The sequence below is a fragment of the Lonchura striata genome, chromosome 5 (assembly GCF_046129695.1).
Source record: "Lonchura striata isolate bLonStr1 chromosome 5, bLonStr1.mat, whole genome shotgun sequence".
Taxonomy (NCBI): domain Eukaryota; kingdom Metazoa; phylum Chordata; class Aves; order Passeriformes; family Estrildidae; genus Lonchura; species Lonchura striata.
Window position 1 is genome coordinate 52,479,736 of NC_134607.1, and position 21,711 is coordinate 52,501,446.

At 37.0% G+C, this 21,711-nt stretch overlaps 1 protein-coding gene across 1 annotated transcript in view; it reads left to right on the plus strand.

Annotated features, from left to right (window-relative positions):
* LOC110469389 (uncharacterized) overlaps positions 1–21,711 on the plus strand; it is a 262,624-nt gene that overhangs the window by 81,426 nt on the left and 159,487 nt on the right. Inside the window, exon 3 of the mRNA XM_077783555.1 lies at positions 7,081–7,141. Within this exon, the coding sequence (XP_077639681.1) occupies positions 7,081–7,141 (61 nt within the window). The remainder of the gene's footprint in view (positions 1–7,080; positions 7,142–21,711) is intronic.

Here is a 21,711-nt window from a genome sequence, read left to right on the forward strand (position 1 = left end):
AACTGTGTTTTCCAGTTACAGCAATGCCTGCTTATCTGGAGCAGTTGTTGTGGTTATTTTTCTACCATAGCTAGTAGAGGATGATAGCACTGTCAAAGCTACATGTCTTGGGGAAGCCTGATTGCCTTTTCAGGGCTGTCTAGTTTTGTTTTCTCAACATCTGGAGGGAGTGTTATATGATTTTGACTTCAAGACAAATCAGAATCATTGCAATGTGCAAGTAGTAATTTGTATTTATGTACCAAAGTTTATATTTTAGGATATCGCACAAAATCCCTGACTGCATTGTTAAAAGGTTACACTCTAGTACTTATTAACCAGTTTTCTACTGACAGCAATTTCATAATACATTCATAGGGAGGAGTTGTTCTTCTGGCATATATATGTATTTGTTATAATAATCACAAAACACCCCAGAAGGACTATTAAATGTGCCTGTTTCTACAATCTGCTTATGTAATGCTTATTATATGCACAGCATATATCTGCTTTTCAAGGAAATTGCAGTAAAATGTGCAAATAACAATCTCTTTAAGGCAAAGACTTTTTATTCCAAGTGCATTGCCAGCAGCCAACAATGAAAAACAGAGTAAGATATGTATAGTGTGTTGTCACAAGATACATCAGATGTGATAACTGTTACAAGTCTCCTTTCCCTAAAGGTATTTTTTCTTGGGCTGTCCTGAAGAAAGCAAGCCTTTTGAACAGGCTTGGCAATTTTCTCTGCAGGGTCAAGAGATGTGCAAATTAGAAGTCGCCAAAAATATTTCACAGGCACAAAGAAAGACCTTGTACTTGTCTTTAAACAGCCAAAGAATCTCAAGTCTAGCAAGTAGACTAGAGATATGTCAAGTGATGAAACTGAATGTGAATGTAAAAGCTTTTCTCTGCTATAAAAGAACACAGCCTTTAGATTAATATTAGCAAACCCTACTATGTCAGATTGCTACAATAAGCATCTCTCTTTGGGAAATAAGAATACATTAGTTCAGGTCAATATCTGCACTCCCATCAGACAAAATTACCTAACTGTCTTTGTCTGGTAATGATAATGACATTGTTAGCCTCCAGGGAGTTGACGTCACACAACTAAGCAGCTCAGGAAGAGCACAGTGTAGCAGTGCATAAGTGAACCAGCAAAGACCTCCACGGTATGGACTGATTCAGCTGAAGGATGCTATTTCAGTGCCATAAAAAATATCCAAATATGCCCCAAGCTGCACTTAAAAAAATCCAAGCAACTTGCAAAAGAGCATTTTAGGCATATAAACAGTTGTAAACGACCCATCAGGAAAGAAACTATTTCAAGAACGGGAGGCGTGACTGAATCAAATCTATGATGCACAAACCACACTCAGATATATACATGTGTATTTGCATTTGTCACGGATAATATTCCTTTCCGCTCTAAAAATTGAAATCCTTTGCCTAATCTCTTTCATTGTATATATCTACTTACCTATATGCGCCTGCCTAACTCCTGGAAGTGCACTCAGGTCTTCCAAAGACAGCCAGGAGAAAGTAACTGAATATCAAAGCTGGTAAATAAGGCTAACTCTACTGTATTATTATCATTGAAGTAACAGGGGCACATGAAATCCTTTGCCACTAAATGAAGAATGACTGTGAACCGTTTGAACGCTTGATCTATTTAATAAGAAAGGAACAGCCAGTTTATCAGAATGATTGTACAGGCTATGGTAGGAGGATTTTTTTGGTGTTTGTTCAAGGCTTTACATGAAGCTAATTCTCTCTGTATATTGCATTTATTTGATTAAAAGAGAAGTTCAGTCAATATCGCTGTAGAAAAGCCAAGGCATGTCTGAACTCATTAAAGTACTGTTTGTGCGCTGACACTGATGAAAGACCTGCTGCTGGTGCTGCTGCGAGTCCATTTAGTTTTTATTTGACATCAAGTTGCTTTGCCTGTACTGTCAGAGCTTGTATATGAAACTGCACTACCATGAAAAAAGAACACATCTGACAAGGCACGTTTCTCAAATGATAACTGGACATTACCTCTTTTGCCTGGTGTATGATATAACAGGTCTGGGCAATCTGCTTTTCATTTGCTTTCTTCCCCATCTCAAAATGGTGCCTATGCTCTCTCCACAGTCTGCTCCAAATAGCAGCATGTGGGAGGACATACCTGCAACACAGCTTCTCCTACTCGCAATCCACTTCACACATGTTTGAGACGGGGAAAAGAAATGGGGCAGTCACAGGCACCCGAACGCAGCACTTGTGAAAGGAAGTAGCTCTGCTAAAGCAAAATCTGCTGCCAATGGTTTTCAGCCCGTTGGGCTGCCAGGAAAATCTGCTGTCAGTGCATGCAGCTTACCTAACATCATAACTGTGCAGACAGACTTTCTGTAGGGTGTTCATGAAGGCTGACTTAGCCTGCGCAGGCTCATGTCACCAGACTGCCTCCACAGCCTGGGCAGGAGCAGTGAAGCATGCAGGACCATTATGTGATCCTGTTTCTCTCTGGTGACTGCAGAGGTGATTATCCTCACTACGCTAAAGTTAGCTTCCATGAAAACGTTTTTAGTTGGGCTTTCATCAAAATGACTGCTTCAGGGTTGAACAGATTATATTCCCATAGCTGTTTTGACATGCTGTTTTGCTTTATTTCTCTCTTCATGGTGCTTCTTAAGCACTGCCCAGAATTTTTAGAGGCTTCAGATCTGATCTGATTCATCTCTTTTGAATAGCCTTGCAATGTTAGCCAGAGAAGATACTTTTTATTCCTTCTTTTTATCTGCCAGCTAGATTTCTGAAAGTATTTATCCCACTCTGCTCATCTGAAGTTTTCCTCATTGGTTCCCTTTAATGATTTCCGAGCACACTGGTCAATTCTGGTGCTGTTTATTAGGGCACAGAAGTCTCAGAAATACTTAGTGGAAAAAAAAACTAGAGGGGAGGCTGAAGGATTTGGGCTGGATTAACCTGGGGAAAAGTGTCTCCCCTGTATATCTATAAGCAGGTAATCAAGAAGGTGGACCTGGGCCCTTCATAGACTTGTAAGGCAGGGGAAGAAGTATAAATTGAAACAGAAGAATTTCAGGCTGGATACAGGGAGAAGCTATTTCTTCAGGTGGACAATGTCTGAGAGAAGCTCCTCACTCACACTGAAGCTTTCAAGATTCGGCTGAATGAAGACCTCAGCAACATGTTGTGATCTCAGAACTGACCCTGCTTTGAGTAAGATCTTGAACTAGAGCTCTCCAGAGGTCCTCTCCAGCCTTGATTATTTTTTGATTTGTTTTATCTGTAGAGACTCTTAAGCACTGAGCTTAGGCAGGATTGCCTAACCAAACTCAGTGAGTTTTTAGAATTATATTTTGGAGGAAATATTTAAAGGTTTGTCTATATTTTTAGCAAATAAACTACTTAAAACTCTCTCTCTCCACATATATATATTAACCTGGGAAAGCTGAGTTTTGTGTCATATGAATCTCAAATCTTTATGTGACAGTGATAGTTTGAAATCCATTCTTGCAAATATGTTCTGTGATTTAGGGTCTTTGCCTTCTTCAGCATTGTCTCCATATCATTACTTTCCTCTAAGATTTATATTCCCTCATCAGGAAGCTGCTGAGCCCCACTCACTTTAATGAGAAAAATCCCTACAAGCTTCACCCTGTGTGTCCAGTCTGGAAAAGCCCAAATCCTGCTGCAGGCACTTAGCCTCAGTATCTTTCAAATGCCCAAACAAAATGCCTACCATAAGAAGCAGCAGCAACATGCTTCTGCATCCAGAATCACACCCTGCTGTGGTCTCAATTCTATCTCACCTGCCAGTCATTCAGTAGAGGGAATGTTTGGATGAAAAAGGAATCAATCCACCTTATAAAGACCAGGAAAATTTCTCTCCCCCTCCACTCCTACAAGGCATAGTGGCATCCAGATGAGCCCAAAGTTCTCACTCTTTTCCCTTCTAGCACACCTGCTACCATCAAAATGAAGGTTGTTATTTTGGCTCTGGGGTTGCTCTCTTGGCAGTGCAGTCAAGCATAGTGCTGCTCTGATGGCTGTACTGCACGCAGGACACAAAACCAGCTCCAACATTGTTCCCATGCTTTGTGCATGTGAGACCACTTGGAGTGAGAGAAGAAGAGATTTTCACACAGAGACACCCTCTCAGCATCTAATGATCCACCTGCTGTGGATAAGCTGTCTTTTTTTTTTTTTTCTTCCCCAATAAGGTTTTTCCTTCAGCCCTCACCAAGGTTGGTATGTTTTGACCAGGGATCATCCTCAGAGGTCTGTCTCCCTGTCACAAATTGGTGGAATATTCTCCTCTTATTCCACCTGGGGAAAAAATTGGCAAAGAGCTAGATTAGGCAAGCAGAAAGCATAAGCCAAACTTTTCCCTTTTAAATGACTTTTTTTACTTTCATGGAAGAATTCCAGCTAGGCAATTTACCCCAGAGTTTCTATTTAACTCATGCAAGATAATGCTACTGCAAACATAGTAAGTAACTTGTGTTATTTAGCTGAAAATTACATTCTGGGGACAAGAAAATAAAATTAACTTGTTGAAAGATTGACTCTGCAATGTTCTCTGCATGAATGAATGGCAGGTGAATGGCCCATGGGCAGACTGCATGGAATGCCAATTGAGGACACTAGATGTGCACACAGATTAAGAATTAATAGTGTTTATAAATATATTCTGCCAGTCAAACAATATTATCTTTAATTCCATCTGCAAAAGGGGTTTGCATGCTACACATGTCTTTTTATATTTGTGAGTGCTAAAGCTGTTTTAGTAGAATGGACAGGCATGCATTTCATATTATGGTAGTAAATTAAGCAATGGCTAATTTTGATTCCCAGGTACTCATCCAAAAAGATTTTTTGGGTAACTTAGGTCCCAATATTACTTTCTAGATGCATTCATTTAATAAACTTATTATTTATTGAAATCCTTGCAGTCCTTTGTGGTTTTTCAGTGTTAAATATTTTTTGTTTGTTTGTTTTCTCCACCTCAAGAAACAACATTTTTGGGATTAAGAAAAGGGAATTTTTATATTAAGAAATCATTATTCTTGTGAAATAACTAGGAGGTTTTTTGTTTCTTTTTTTCTTTTTTATTAAGAGATTCTGCTCAGATTTCTTTTTGCAAATATTTGTTTGAATTCACAACGAAAATACTATTCATATTTGTTTTAAAGGAAGACCATTTTGGAATGATAATTGGAATGGTTTTCCTGTGGAAGAACTACCCCAAGCAGCAAACACTGCTATGCCAAATACGTTCATTACAATCTCTCTTGAGAGAAATGTAGTCCCTGTCAGGCAAAAACTCAAGAAAAATAAAGAATGTTTAAACAAGCAATCTGCTTGGTGTTTATCTACACATGGGCACACATGCCTAATAATCCTACTGACAACCATTTATCTTTTCCCTACTGATTCTTTCTGGTGCTTCATGTTAGTTATTGTTTTTCTCATGATATTTTTCCAGTTGTATCGCAAATTTATTATGTGATTTATAACCAAAACCACAATCTCTGGTCTAAATAATCTGCATGCTGAAAACAACATTAGACTAATATGCCACAGAATACTGAAACACTTCACTGATTGCTACAATAAAAGTCAAAAGGATTAATTGTGTAAGAATTCCTTCAGGTCATTAGATTGCTGTGGCAGGTGCTGGTTTATCTGCAAATTCCAACAAAAAAGCTGGTTTCCAGCAATATAAGTTTGTGAGGATAGGAAAATTGTAATGCTTGGAATATTTCTGCAATATATGTCAGCTTCTTCATTTCCATGGTTTGGACAAGTGCAGAACCTGTAGCAGACTACTGTAATGTTTTGGGGAATGGAGAGGACAAAGTGCTTGCAAATCTAAATAGAAGATTATCTTGATGAAGTTCTGGAAGTTGATAAGATTGTTGTTATTTGGGTTAAATTAATGTGTTTTTGTGTATACATGCATGTATTATGCACATCTATATATTCAAGTGGAAAATTCCATCTGGTTTCTATTGCCTGCAGTACAAAGACATGGTGGGATAGACCTATGAAGGGAAAATGAATTAGATATTTGTCAACATCATATGCCTAAACTCAGAAGAAGAAACAGAAAGGAAACATATATTTTCCAAGTTGACCTCACATCATCTTAATATGTTCATAATTAACATATTTGCAGTGATTGTGGTGTCTGCTCTCACACGTGGTTCTTTTTTCCTCTCCTTCCTTCTATCCCCATGCAAGAGTTAGGGGGTTGAACTGGACTACTTTCTAATTGTCATTACTCTGTAATATACAATACATATTTTATTAGAGAGACATATCAAAAAAGCCACCTGTTTAATTTGAATGTAGAGTGCCTTGGTTTTTGTGAGAACATCATGCAGTCTTTCAGAGACATAAGAGAACATGGAATTGGGAAATAAAATTTAAAAAACAGTTTAGTCATTGAAACACTGAGAATTACTCCAATCATCATCTCTTCTCCATGTCACTCCTTCAAAATCCAAATGAGACTAGTATGTGTACCCAATGACACAGTAGATGGGGAAATTACAGTAACTTCAGGGTCTGAATGTCATTGCTCAGTACTGTTAAAGTTTGAGGGAGAGATTTGGTAGCATGGGCCATGCTACCATAATATTGTGGCAGCACTACAATATGCTCAGCTCTAAAAACAAACTGGGAAGACCAGTAATGTCTCCTGAACACAGAATTAGCCTCACTGGTCTCTCTCTGAAGTATAGCAAGATGAAGTGTATTTTTTTCCAATATCCCAGATGGTTCTTGTACAATCCCTATAACTTCCTTCAGTCGCCTATTCCTTTCCCGCTTTTCCTTCCAAAATGCCACTGACTATGAATAATTTAATTTGTCTGCCAGAGTTCTCCATCACTTTCTCCAGCCTTAAGAGAGTAACTTTCTAACACTGTATTTCAATGTCTTCTGGCAGAATATTTTCCATCTGCTTTTTAGATGTGTGAGTGTGGGAGGGGCAGAGGAGGCTGGGATGGCGGGGGTAGTGTCAAGGAACAATGCCAAGACATACTGCTCTCGTTGAAATGATCTACTGCTTCCTTTCTGTTTCCACAGGGCTTGGTACACTGCTCTCACTTCTCTTAAGCGTGGCTGCTGTTCTTCACTTCTTCCTGAGGTAAGGATAAGAAGGAAAGAGGAAAAGAAAGTCAACTTGTCAATACATAACTTTCAGAGTATGTTTAGGTTGAAAAAAATCTGTGAAATAAAGCTTGTTTTCTATTATCCTGGGCTTTTTGTCTCAGTTAGCATTGTAGCTTGCATGAACAGCATTTGAAGTATGGGCACTGATGTGAATGGACAAAGGGAGCCAGCCAAATGGGCACCCACAAGGAAAGGGAGCTGAACTCCATTTCTGGCAGAGATCACTCTGGGCATCACTCTAGGAACAGGGAGAACATGGAGACTTTTGGTTATTACAAAATATAAATAACATAAAGCCATAACTGTTCTCCAAGATACCACTAATAGGAGCAACACAAGTTTATTTCCCATGTGGATTTTAGGGGTTTGCCTTTACAATGAAGAAATCCTAACAATGAATAGTTTTCCTGTGTTTGAGCTGGGAGGACCCGATAAATCTTAGGTCTTCCCTACATCTAGACATGCCTTTGAACTGGTTTTCTGTGACAATACATAAATAATGGGACTCTGTAAGAGGCATCCTGAAACAATCTTTAGGATTGCATTAAAGTACAGTTATATAATAAGAAGCAACTTGGATTAGCTCATGAAAGTCAAGAAACATGACAGCAGGAATTATGCTTAAAGTGGAACTTATTAATGATAGATTAAATAATGCAGTATCCTGTTCTCCTAAAAGGCTATTCAGGCATTTTGATGCCTGTGGCTATGCCTGGTGTGCATCCCCTCACTTTCAGTCGCAGATGCTGAGTCCAGCTGTCCAGGGACTTTATGTAAATAGAGACCTCTTGGAAACCCCACCCACCTTTGCCACAAGCCAAGGAACTGAACTCATTCTGTGGTGCAGTATTAGATCATGGAAACAGAATGCACAAAGCTTTGTGCACTTCTGCTGCTGCTGCTGACATGTAATGTGGAAAATGGCTGCTGATTGCTCCATTTTCATTGTGATGTTCTGAGTTCTGCCAAGCACCGTAACAATTCATCTAAATTATATAGCTTCTCAGTGGATAATTGATTATTACATACAGTAGCATTTTATGCATATTATGTGTTTTCTTTAGGAGATAATAGTTTGAGCATATCTGTATAACTGACAGGGAGTTGGATGAGAATTTCCCAGTCTTGAAAGTTGCAATGTAAAGTTATCTCAGATGTTCATGGGATCAAGACATGACTTTTCCTTTTGTTTCCAAGAATCATTAAAGCTGAATTATGCTCTTCTATTGGAAAGTAGAAAACTTAGTTACTGATATCTATTTGTCAGTGTTATACTGTGGATATATCACCACTTTTGTCTCCATAGTCTTAGATGAATTTGACAGATGAAAATCTATATGCAGCTGCGTAATTAATTTATACTTTGTCAAAGCTAGGAAAAGATTTGAATGGCAATTCAGAAGAATCTCATGCAATGCTTAAGTTAGATCATTGCTCCATGTACCTTACAGTGCATACAAGACAAAGACTGAAATCTACAGCTTTGTTCTATTTTGCATTAAATTGTAGGGTTCTTTTTTCTTCTTCTTCTTTTTGAGCATATGCCACCAAGCATGCTAATGAACCAGTCAAAGAATCAGCTGTACTAACAGTTAATGAGAATTCAAAGAGATTTATTTAGCCTAGCATCATCATTTCAGTGAAGATTCAAAGAGGATTAATTTGATTTATGTCAAAATGGAGGAATCTTTATATAATCTGCAGTCAAACTTTCATGAATATATTTATTCAGACTTGCAAAGTTCTTAAAATTCATGTGTAAAAGGCTATGGAAGAAGAAGACAATATTTATTTATATGTAAATGATTCTTTTTGTGCATAAAATCTATTTTAAGTTTCAAATATGCTTATATCTCCACATTGCAATGCTTGGGAATTTGCAGAATAAAATATGGAGCCTTTGAAATGAGTTTTATATGGATTCCAATATTCAATTAAAAAATCTGATGGGCATACACAGGTAATAAAAACTTATACAACATGATTCTTAAGGGTGTTCTACCATACCTAAAGAAATGTTTTTTCTGGAATACATATCACAGATACAGAACACACACTAGTGTGTTATCATCATTTCATTGCTCTCTTCTGGAAAAGCTGCATGACTCACATACCCAAGTAAAAAACTCGTGCTAATAACGTCATTTCCATGCATCAAAATTTCACATACAACTATATTGAGCATGGAAAAGACAGCTAATTTTAAAAGCAGCAGGGTTTGTAAGTGCATCGCTGTTCCTCAAACCCCACATCATTAACATTTCCAGGAACTGTGTATGGCATTAAGTGGCTTTTCATACACCATTTCCATGGCTGTTCATGCACTACTGCTTTCACACAATGACCCCATATCATGTGTGATGATGTTGAGTCACAGATGGCTTTAATACAAAAAGCTTTGTGTTGAGCCATTTTCTTCACATACACATTGAAATCCAAATTATTCATGAGTAACTGTACTTTTGTTAGACAACTTGGACTGTATAAACTCCAAATTCACAAGATTATTTATGCTTGGCCAGAAAAGGAAGAAATGATAGCATGTAGTATCAAATGACCTGACCAGCTTTTACAATGTCCTTCTGTTCTTTTTGGGGTTCTTTTTGTTTTGTTTTTTTTTTTTTTGTTTGTTTGTTTGTTTGTTTGTTTGTTTGTTTGATTTTTTTGCTTGTTTGTTTGCTTGCTTGCTTTTTGTTGTGGTTCCTTTTTCTTGTTTTGTTTTCGTGTTTTTGTTTGTTTAGTTTTGGTTTGTTTTTTTTAATGTGTTGTCTAGTAGGGCTTTTTAAACAATAGGGAGAAGTAGCACATGAATGTAATCTCTTGGTCTGACTTGTTCTTTCTAAGACATTAGGTGGATATTTCCAAGTCAGTGGATGTTAATCCAAAACCAGCTATAAGAAACAAAAGTTTACTTGATCAAAGTGGCTATTGGCAACTGATATTAATATATAGATTGAGCAAACTTTCCAAATGGTATGTGTTTAGGCATATAACGTGAGAAAAACAGTAGATCTAGTCTTTGCACCAAAATGTCAGTTTCCCACTGACTTCACAGCACAGCACAGACTCTATTTCACTTCGTTATTCTTTCATGCTTAGCAAGGGTATTTGCTAAAACATTTTGTCTCTGAAAGGACTTTCATGCTCTCTGGCAGTGGCCAATGTTCTCTGTCAGCCATCATGTTCAGCACATTTTAATAATGGTATGCGTCAGTGATAAGAAATTAACATCTCGTACTGTCCAACTCACTGTATGGATCCTGCACAGAACTGTTTAGACATTCAAAATGAAATATTAGCCTTGGCATTGCCCCAGAAAAGTGAGGTAGGAAAAATCCATTTTATTCTTAGCTTTAAATAGTCACATATATTTACTTTCTATACTAACAGAACTAAGATGTGCAGAGTAATACAACATTCTTGGCCACAGGAACCTAAAAAACTGTAAGCATGTGGAAAGGATACAAGGCCGGTCCAGTGCAGCTCCCATGGGCACCAAAAGATATTCTGCTACTGCCATCAGTTGCACCAGTCTGGGGATCTCTGAACAATTCAAAATCTGAAAAGAAACTTCTGAAAAAAAAAAAATTGAAAAACTGAGGCAACAGCTTCTTTGACAAAAATAGTAAAATCTATTCCTCCCTAGGTGAAACATTAACATGAAAGAACATGTTAGGAGACTGAGGTAGATCAGCAGGATGGAAGAAGTCAGGCTTCTCATGAATCACATTAAACCAGAGCACAGCTAGCAATGACAGGTTTAGACCCACCGTAGACAAACTGACTTATCTAGTGATGGAAAGCTGACAGGGTCTTTAGCAGGGCAAGTCTCACTGGCTGGTTTGGGTCCATCTCTCCAGTCACCAGTCTTAACAAAATATGCAGGAACATGATATATCCAAGACCTCTATATTTGTCCTATCTTGTGGTACTCATTAGGCAGTTATTAGGTGGTACTGACAGATGAATTCAAAGACCTTGTATACTAAAAACCCAGCTGAAAGCAGGATTGTAATAGTGTTCTTTAGGTGACACTCTCAGCATGATTTTAATTAAAGGGTCATTTCGGTGTATAGCTATACAAATAAGCAATCGGGTAATTTTAATATGATATAAAAGGAAAGAAGAATCTATTTAATTTCACTGAAGCAGGAAAAAATTCTGCATAGAGCAGTTAATAATGATGTCTAAATATCATCTGCTACTGCAAAATTCACGTTCTGTGTTCAGTCAGTTGTATTACGACAACTCTGTTATGTAAAGTCAGGTTATTTGAATGTAATGCCATTTAATGGAATAGGTTATAAAATCAGCTCTCATCTGAACAAAAATCCATTATGATTTCCCATTCTCGCCTTGACAAGGGATAAAATCTTTGGAGTGGCCTACATATCTTGGTTGTGAACATAATGGTATTTAATTTTAAAAGAATGAATTTACTTTTCCTTGGCCCAGAATGTAATTCAAAAAAGCATTCACCTATACCCTTATACTGAAATGTGTATGTGTTTCAAACTCAGGAAAGTTAATTTTAAGTGGTAGATCTTGAGATCATTGAGATGGCATCAGTATGGGGCTCAGAACCACTAATCTCTCAGTTATTTAGTTTGCTTTTTGGATTTTAATATCTTGTTGAGCCTAGTATTTCCTCTGTCACTTGTACTTGCATGAGGTGATACAATTCTAACTCTGGGTAGTTCCTGTTCCATGCAATGCAACAGCATTGTAATCAGTATAATAAGGGAGTGAAAAATCCCAAAAGGTTGTGTCTTACCCTGCTGGAGAACAGCTAAATATGGAAAATAATATCTTCACAAACCACATCATTTAACAAAAGTTATTCCCTTATATTCCTGTTATCGCTATGTGCAAGAAGTGTCAGGTTCCCCACATATATGCCTCTATGCTTCCAGAGCTTAGATCGTTGTCCTACAAGAAAAAAGAGTAAATTTTACATAACTGACATTATACCCTTCATAGAGTGACATAGAAGAACCACTTTAGTGTTTCCTTCATAGGAAAAAGAGAAAAGAATAATCATTGCACAGAAAAAGAAACATTGGACTGAATTAGAGTCCTTGGAATTTTTTGAGTCAATCTATTCAGAAACAGTTTCTCAGACATGAGATGTAGAATGTTTCTCCAGGCCTTTTGAAAAACAGATTACTCAAAAAAATGTACGTAATCATAATGAAAGCAATGCTCTTAGATCAACCATGAGCTTGAACTTTCTCAGTGGTTATTCACAACAGAAATTTGAATATGTTTTTCACTGATGTATAATGGAAGGAGTTATGTCATCCTCTAAAAATGTACTGGTTTTTATAAAATATTTAATATGATTCTATACTATGTAAATAAACTGTAGAAAGAATAATATATTAATTACTACAAGAGATCCTCTTCCACCTAATTAACATATCTCTTGAACTTCCTCTTAACATATACTGTGGATGCTATCATGTTGTAATGTGTTATTTTTATAATCTGTCCTTTTTCTGGAAGTAAAATTGGGATGAGTACCATTTTGGATATGGAGATTTGCTAGACAAACTCTCTGTAAGGCTTCCCACATAATAATATTCCTTTGACTTTCAGACTGTGGCCTCACTTTTAAAATACATATGCTGCACATGGAAATGTTTCATATCTCTTTGGAAGTGAAATGAAAGTATATTTTAACATTTAAAAATGTCAGGATATTCTCTCCTGTTTTTTCTATTTTCTAAATAAATGCAAAGGGAAAGATTCACAGCTGCAGCTGTCATAGGGCCAGGACAATGACTTTTTCCCTTTTTCCTTTCCTAAGTTTAATGGAAAGCACTATATGATTAAATAGTTTATAAGAATAGGAAATGAAATATGTGATATCAACCTTTAGATACTGTCCAGTTTCTCTAAGGGGCCTAGAAAGAACTGAAATCACAGTTTAAGAGTATTGCATTTACAATGGATACATTACCCAGGACACCGGAACTTCTGGTGTTGCCTCTGGAGGTTTGGGAAACAGCACTCTACTTCTACTCCACTCCCACTTCACTTATGTTTGGAAAAATTCACCAGAAGAAAAAGTGTAATTCACCTGTTACAAGTTCCAGTTGCTCATGTCTGCTCTGCGTGACTTGTGCAAATGCACTGTGATATCCGAACTATTTTAAAATTACAAAATATTCAACTCACTGTTGTTTTCACAGCTAGACAGACCAGGAAAGCTGACATTTATGTGTTTTGCTTTAATCTGAGATTTGCTTTCCAGAATCATTTGGAGCCCCATTCAAGAAAATTTTTAGGGCCTTAGGCTGGTGTTGGTTTTACTTCCTTTAAGATACCAGCTGTACTAGTGACCCCCAAGGTAGTTAGATCTGCTCTGAGTCAGAGCAAAAAAAGAAAACATTTTTTGACAGAAGCAAAGCGGCTGAATATTTATTCCTGAAAATAGACCTTCAGTTTCCACTAAGTCAAGTTAGCTATTATTTTTGTTTATGCTGTAAGCAGATGCATTTACAAACATGGAAACGAGTCATTCACTTCCTCTCTTTCCACATTTTGTTTATCATTTTGAACAGTTTATAAAAATTTCTAGGAGCAGTATAACCCTTCTTGGTCTCAGCCTTCAGTCAAATGACAAATTTCTTGAAGAAATTACAATATGAACATTCAATATACAGAGAGGTGTTAATATTCAGATTTTATTATCTGCTTGTTTAGCACTCTTTCTTCTGAGATGCTTTTAAAAAATATTTTCTTAATTATTTGTTTTTCATTGAATATTTTATTTGGCCTCCTGGCTGTGCTTTTTCTCCCTGAAATAAAAAATTGGTTACATTTCAGAGTCTGTATTTACATTGTTTAGTCAGTCCTCCAATTTGTAACCTATTGTTTTTGTTTTTTTCTAAACAGTGTTCCAAAGAAGGTATTTGAGGAGTATAATTTTTGACTCACTTTAGTGGTATTACATACTTTTATGAGTTTATCTTAAATGGCCAAAATATTTTTATTCACTTATAAATATGGTTGTCTGTTTACACATAATTCAGCACAAACAGAAACCATTACTCAAGAATAGTGAGTAAACAAAAATCACAAAAACTTTCTCTGATAAACAGAGAATGAAAGGAATGAAAATAAATGATTGGTGTCTATGTTTGCAAATATGGTCTGAAAGATTCAACAATAGTAGTTATAGTTACCATAAGGGAACTCCATGGTAAAAAACACAGGCGTTAGCAATGTTGTTAGGCAGTTTGAATACATTTCTAGAAAAATAGGGTATGTTTTAAATACTGGAGTTTTTAAAAGTCTTATTGAAGCATATTTCTCTGAGGTCTCACCTTGAAGGTTGTCATGTTATATTGTTACACTGTATAAAACCATGTAAGTGTTACTTAAATTCAGAAAAAGTAGGATGTTACATAATACACAAGAAGATATTTTGCTTAAACATTTTTCTAAATAATCTTTTAATGTGCTCATTTTGGTGCACTTTACTCCCTTATATAAATGCAACTATCGATGTCAACCATGCAGTTACAGGCTTGTTTTTATAACCAAGCTGTTGTTCCTGGTGTAGCTTCTGTAGCCGAAATCTACATTTAAAACATTGACCTAGAAAGATAACATAAATTTTATTTTTAGAAACCACAAAATTTCATATGTGTTTACAAAATGGGAATACCTATCAGATTGTGCTGATAAATAGAGACAATGCACACACAGACTACAAGCACTGTATAGGATGTGCTCCTTGACCGCACTGTGACAGTGGAAATATGGAGAGCTAGTATGCCTCATTTGGAAAGGCCACTTAAATCATAAATACACAGGAGCAATAAAAGTGCTTCAGATACAAGACACAAAAAAATTTATGACTACCCTTTACTAGTGTGCTGTCTCACAAACATTCGTCTCTATATGGAGAGAAAAAGAGATAGGTCCTTATAGTGACAAACTTCTTTAATATCTGTCTATATATAAGTTTATCCAGTTATTTATAAAACTATATAAGTTTTCTAAACTATATTTGTATCTCTTTCTCTTAGCAACCATGCCTTCTGCTATTTTGAGGTGATAGTTTATACCAAAATATTCAGCCCATCTTTATTTTGGTTTCTTAAAATTAATGGCTGGGGGTCTCATCAGTCTGACCTTGAAAAGACCTGCTATTTGCCTCATAGGACAATACAGATATGATGTGCATATGAAAGGGTAACAGAAGTTAGCAATCAGGAACTAGAGATGAATTCAAATTCAAGATTTCATATTATAAATGAGGTGGAGTTGTGGACAATATGTTACTTCTCACTGGACAAAAAATCAGGAAAGTCATATTGTAACTCTTCCACCATCTCTCTGCAACCTGCTTCTCTGAAAGTATGCTACAGACTCTCCTTGTTCAGTGCTAAATTTGGACAGAAAAAGAAATTAATCTCATCTAACTTTAGACTACTCCAGTGAACATACCAGCAACCAAGATGGTCACTCCAGGCCCCCTTTACAGTCACGTAGATGCAGTTGGGTGAAACTCACAGGCTTTGTATGAGATGGATGTTCACTGATTATCCAACTTGCAGTTATCTGCATGGATTCAGAGGAAATCCAGTCTTAAAACCTGATGTATAGGTAGATATCATCCTCACTGTCAGCTGAACCTAAAGGAAACTGCAGACATTCAGCACTACTGAAAACCAGAGTCTGTTTCTGACATACATAATTTGCAATGATTCTTCTGTGACCAGGCTGGAAAAACACTCTGATCTGTTACCAGAAATATACTACAGAGAAAGTGACAAAAATGCATATTTAGATCTTAACTCAGCCACAAAACTGTTTTAATAGCTGATAAACTCTGTAACCATTTCATAGCCTCAAGTGTATTTATGACTTCTGAGAGGTGATCAGAGTTCATATGGTGGTGGGCTCCATAGAAGAATCTACAAAAAACAAAGTTGATAATAAGCTAATTCTTCAATTTCAAATTTCATCATTAAAATATGTTTAAAAGTATAGGACTGCATTCAGGTTTATTTTAAATACTGTCCATCTATAATTTCTGAAGTCAATTCATGAAAGCATTCTATCTGAAACACAAATGCAGTAAAAATGCAGAGCACTGGGAGGTTTTAGAGATCTAACTATTTTTAAAGTTCATCTTCCTCTAGTAGAGCTAATTTTTAGGACATAAAATTATATAGAAGACATATCTTTAAAAAAATGGAACATTTCCTTTTGTCAAAGCAGTAGATGTCAAAGTAGAAAGTACTGTGCATGTGCATAGAGAATAGAAAAAAGGGATGGAAACATTTTTGACTTCATGTTCCAGAGTCTTGATTAATATCTGATAAGGTTTTATAAGAGGCTTAAGAAAGGGTTAAGAGAGATCATAGACTGATTTGAAGAAAGGGGAAAAGAAAGAAGTGGAGCCAAGGCAGTGCCTCATATGTGGCATGACATGATGGAGCATGGCACAAATTTAAGCAAAGCAAAACTTCCTCTCTCGTGCTTCTGGAAAATAATATCTTTTTTTTCCTTGCTTATGAGATTGTATGTATGAGATTGAGTGTAACTAGGACTTCCCAATGTCAGGGAAAAAAAAAAAAAGACCACACTATCCTTTTGAAAATTTGATCTCAGGTTAAATTCCACTTCCAGTGACAGAAAAATACTGAGGGTATTGGAGCACAACTTGGGGTTTGAAGTGCTAAGATGACTAGAGAGTAAGAAACCCAAATACCTCAAATAGGTGGACTATCTGCATGATGATACTTATCCTCAGCATAAACCATGAAAATAAGAAATAAAAACTTGTTCTTTTTTGGCCTGAAAAGTTATATATATATATATATATATATATATATATATATATATATATATATATATATTCAGATTATTCTTTTACTTTTACAAATGTATGATCTGAACAGGCTATCCTAGAGTAATTTCAACAGACTACATTGTGATATTAGAATCTGTGTGAATACATGGATTCTTGAATATTAAAAAAAGCCAGTTCTTTCCATCATGACAAAAAGTAGTTAGTAGCTATTTCACAAGACAGAAATACTGCTGAAGGCGGTTGCAGCATCTCATTATAATTGCATTGGGAAAAGCCCACACATGAATTGAAATGGCTGCTTCAATGGAGTGGATGCTAGTGAGCTATAAGATCTTTTCCTTTGACATTTTTTCCAAGCAAAGGAAGAAACTAAAACATAAGTAAAAATCAGGACTCTATGTTCAGCTGCTGCAACTTACATATATTTGACTATGAATCACAAGCAAGGGAAAATCTTTCTTACCATGTGAGCATGGTAAATTATTTGAAGTAGAGCAGAGAATTTCCAACCATAGAAATATTAAAAACTCAATAAATCTTTTACCAGCCTGGTGTAACTGGCCTACTTCAAGCAGGGTTTGGACTAGATGCCCACTAGACATCCCTTCCAGCCTCATTTATTCTATTGTTAGAAAGGCTGGACATTGATTGCACACCTAAGGCAAAAACCATCAACTTCAGGGTAAAAATCAGAGTGAAAAACAAGACATATTTCTTCAGGTAGAATATAACACAGAATAAAGAAGCTTATTTTTGAAATTATTTCTCCCAACAGCTCTAAGAAATAGAGGTAAAAATGCTTTCCTTCAGGTCAAAGGTAAATTTCCACTTTAAGTTTGAGACATCCACTACTCACTTAAAGTTATGCTAATAAATAAAAGACACGAAAATAGACTTAATATTTTACCTTTAAGCTAAAGGTAGATAAGGAAATACCAGTCATTGCAATTGTAGGTTTTTCATGCAGAACAGAAAGATGAAAATGAAAAATATTAGGCGATTAATTGTTTCTGGGATGACATAAGGTTTGAATGCTGACTAAGGCAGAGGTACAATAAAGACTTCAGTAAAACAATTTGACATTTTCCTGATGCCTTCTCCTGGACAAACTGGCAAGATACAAATTGGATGAGTAGGAAATTTTCTCCCAGGCTGCACACATAAGAAAGTGATCAAAGGTTTTTACCATTCTATCCTGCAAGTAGGATTCCCCAGGGGTCAATACGAGCCCCCACACTGTTCAACACCTTCTGAAATGGTCTGGACAATGAGGCAGAAAGCACCCTTACCTAGTTTGCTGATGACATTCAACTGCATGGTAAGGTAGACCAGAAGGAAGAACCATCTTACAGAGTCCTGGACAGGCTGGAAAAGTGGGCTAGCAAGAACTGTGCAAAATTTAACAAAGATGAGCGTGAAGTTCTGAAGTTGGAATGAAAAATTGAAGGAGACCAGTACAGGCCAGGATTTGTGCGGTGCATGACCAACCTTGCTGAAGGGGATCTGGTGCAGGATGAACAGGAGTCAGCAAGGCACTGCTGTAGCAACAAAAGTAAATCAGAATCTGGGCTGCATCTGTAGGGGCATTGCTAGAAGGAGCAGAGATTGAATCACCCCACTCTGCTCAGAACCTGTCAGGCCAGACTTAGAATGCAGAGTTCAGCTGTGGTCCCTACAATTTGAAAAAGATGTGGACAGGCTAGATAGAGTCCAAAGGAGGGTCACAGAGTTGGTCAAAGGGCTGAAGAGCATGCACTGTGAGGAAAGGCTGGAGGAATTTGTTCTTTTTTTGCCAGGATAAGAAAAGGCTTAGAGGGGACTTCATCACAGTAGTACAGTAGTTAAAGGGCAACTACAAAGAGGAGACACATGGAGAAGACAGGTAGCAACAATTACAAATTGCACAGGGACAAGTTTCATATCAGAAAGAATTTTTTTTTAGTGAGAACTAATCACTGGAACAATCTCCCCATCGATGCGGTAGAGCCCTCATTGTTGGAGGTTTTCAATACGCAGCCGGACAGGGTGCTACAAAACCTTGTCTTGGCTCTTTTTCTCATGCAAGATTGGACCACATGACCTTTCAAGGCCCATCCAACCTGGGATATTCTGTGATTCTATGAAAGAGAAAGAGATAAAGTATATTTAACACCACTTGGAATGCACCAGTGTGTTAAGGGATTACTTAATCAGGGAGAATTAGGTCAAGAGTTGATTTCATCAGACTTGTAAGGGTTTGGTATTTGTGACCTCTGGTTATTGTCTATATGGACTGTTCTCCACCAGCTCCCAAACTCACTGAACTGCTCTCACACAGCAACAAGCACACACTCACCCTTGAAATAATTTTCCTTTCAGTTGCTTCCCTGGCACTAAGACTGCAAACAAAAAGACTATCTTTCCAACACTTCTCTCACTGCCAATCCTCCTACACAGGTTGCAGGAGGAAAGTTTCCATGGGTCAAGTATGAAGAGGAAGAGATTTAATAAAAAAGCCTGGAGCTGTACTGGAAGAAGTGACAATCTGGAAGGAAAGAAGAGGAGAGTTAGCAAATATTGATTCATGTTCCTCTCTGTCTCTTGGGACTGAACACAGTAATCTGAAATCTTTGTTTCTTTATTGCCTGGAAACTGTACTGCCCATATGTCCCCAGCTCACAGCAGAAGCAGATCTAAACCGGAGATAATTTATCTTTGCTGTTCCACTCTCAGCTCATGCTGCCATGACAGTTTAAAAATATTTAAAGGTCTATGGTATTCCTTGCTCTGACATGTGTGCCATTACAATTGGAATAGTTTATGACATTTCAGCTATTCCATAGTAGGAAAATCTTACCGAAGATCAGACGTGCAGGCCACCTTCCCATATGTGACTAAGATTCTTTCACTATCAACTTTTTTCAGTGATCTTTATTTCTCTGTAGGGGAGAGATATTCTTCAATGTCTAAGAATCTCAACAAATTATTCAAAATTATTTTTTAAGGAATCACAATGTGATATATTGCAGTTTGCTAACCAGGGAAGGATGCTCTCTGTTCTATGGTGACAACTTTCTGAAAAACTGCTCATGTTGCTTGCAATTAAAAAAAACCAAACAGAAACAACAAAAATATTTGGGGTTTATTTATTTATTATTCTAACAGAGGACTGTACCATCCTGAAGGGATCCTGCTACTTTCTGAGTGAATTACTTCTGACATCACACTTGTAATCTGAAACATGGAACCAAATCTTATTTCAGGCAAGTTTTACTAATTTTTTCCCAGACTAAATATAAATTTCATGAAAAAATAAAATCTTGAGGAGCAAAAAGCAAACCTTTCTACTAGTATGAAGGCTTAGCATTCTGCTGGTCTTGTTATCATAAATTGCACACAGTAGTCTGGATGGTTTTGTGGGTGACTTTGCTTTCCATTTCAGACATTTAAACTCCTATTTGAATGAAGTTTGGTGTAGTGAGTTAAAGCAGGTCAGAGCTTAGTCCATTTGAGCATGGTAGTAAGATGGCAGTGTAACAGAGTCCCATCTTCCTGTCCTTTATGTAAGAGCTGAGGAACATGTCCCAAGACCTGGAGGTACTCAGTATCCCCAGACCTTACAGAGGGAAGGTTGGGTCTCTGATACAGAAATCACTGAACCTCCTGTTTAAATCATGCTAAGTCTCCTCAGTTACTTTAGGACATTTCAGAATGTAACTCTAAATTCATCTTTTGTATCTTATTTAACACTTTTTTTCATAGAAGAAGATTGGATATTTGAGGTTTAGTTCAACTACTGTAAGCCAGGGACAATCAAAACCATATATTGTGATGCTTTTCAAGTTTTCTTCCTAATTTATGAAGAATGTGTGGGTGAAGACAACAATCTGTACTCAGGAGAAATGCAGTGAATCAGCCTGTTCCTTATGGTGAAATGTTCTTTTAAGCAGCTGCTGTACCTTGTAGAAATAAAAAAAACCAACAACAACAACAAACAAATACACTCCAGATTCCACTTTAATAAACCAAATTTAGAAAAAAATAAGCTGTTGTTCTTAAAAATACAGTCTTAATGTGATATTTGGTATTGTTTGGAAACAGAGTATAATGCTACTTCTCTTTCTATTTGGCTGTAGAAGCAAGGGTTATTAATCACACTAGAATATTATGGAAATTAGGGGAAAGCACAGAGGGGAAATGGTGCAGAGACCTATTGTCTCAGGGAAGTATCTGGGAGAGGTTCTTCCCTAAGTGTCCCCATATGCAAACAATACTGGTTGAGATGCCTTTTTAGGAAATTCAGAGTATTTTATGCATAGCCAACTGGCCAGCTAGGGTCAGAGAGAGCCAAACACAGCCCTCACTATCTTCTAGCACTGCTGTGCAGAATGCCTGCCAGCAATAACCAAGACTTGCCTTGCTCATCAACTGTGCAGGGACAGAAGAGGTGACAGAACAGGTACCTGGGCACACAGAGTCACCACAGTCACCTGGAGAAGTGGTGATCAGTTTAATTTGATCTGAGTTGTTTATCACTCTTGGTGCCTACTCTGGGAAGTAAAGAGCTATATGGAAAGGAGCTGGTAAACTCAGTGACAGCACAGAGTGGTGTCTATTCCTCTACACCTTTTCTGGAACAGAAACCAGCTGAGGAACTGCAGAGATATTCTCATTGTAGATGTGGATGGTCAGTTTTGGTTTTTGGGCTATATTAACTATCTTACTTGTGTCAT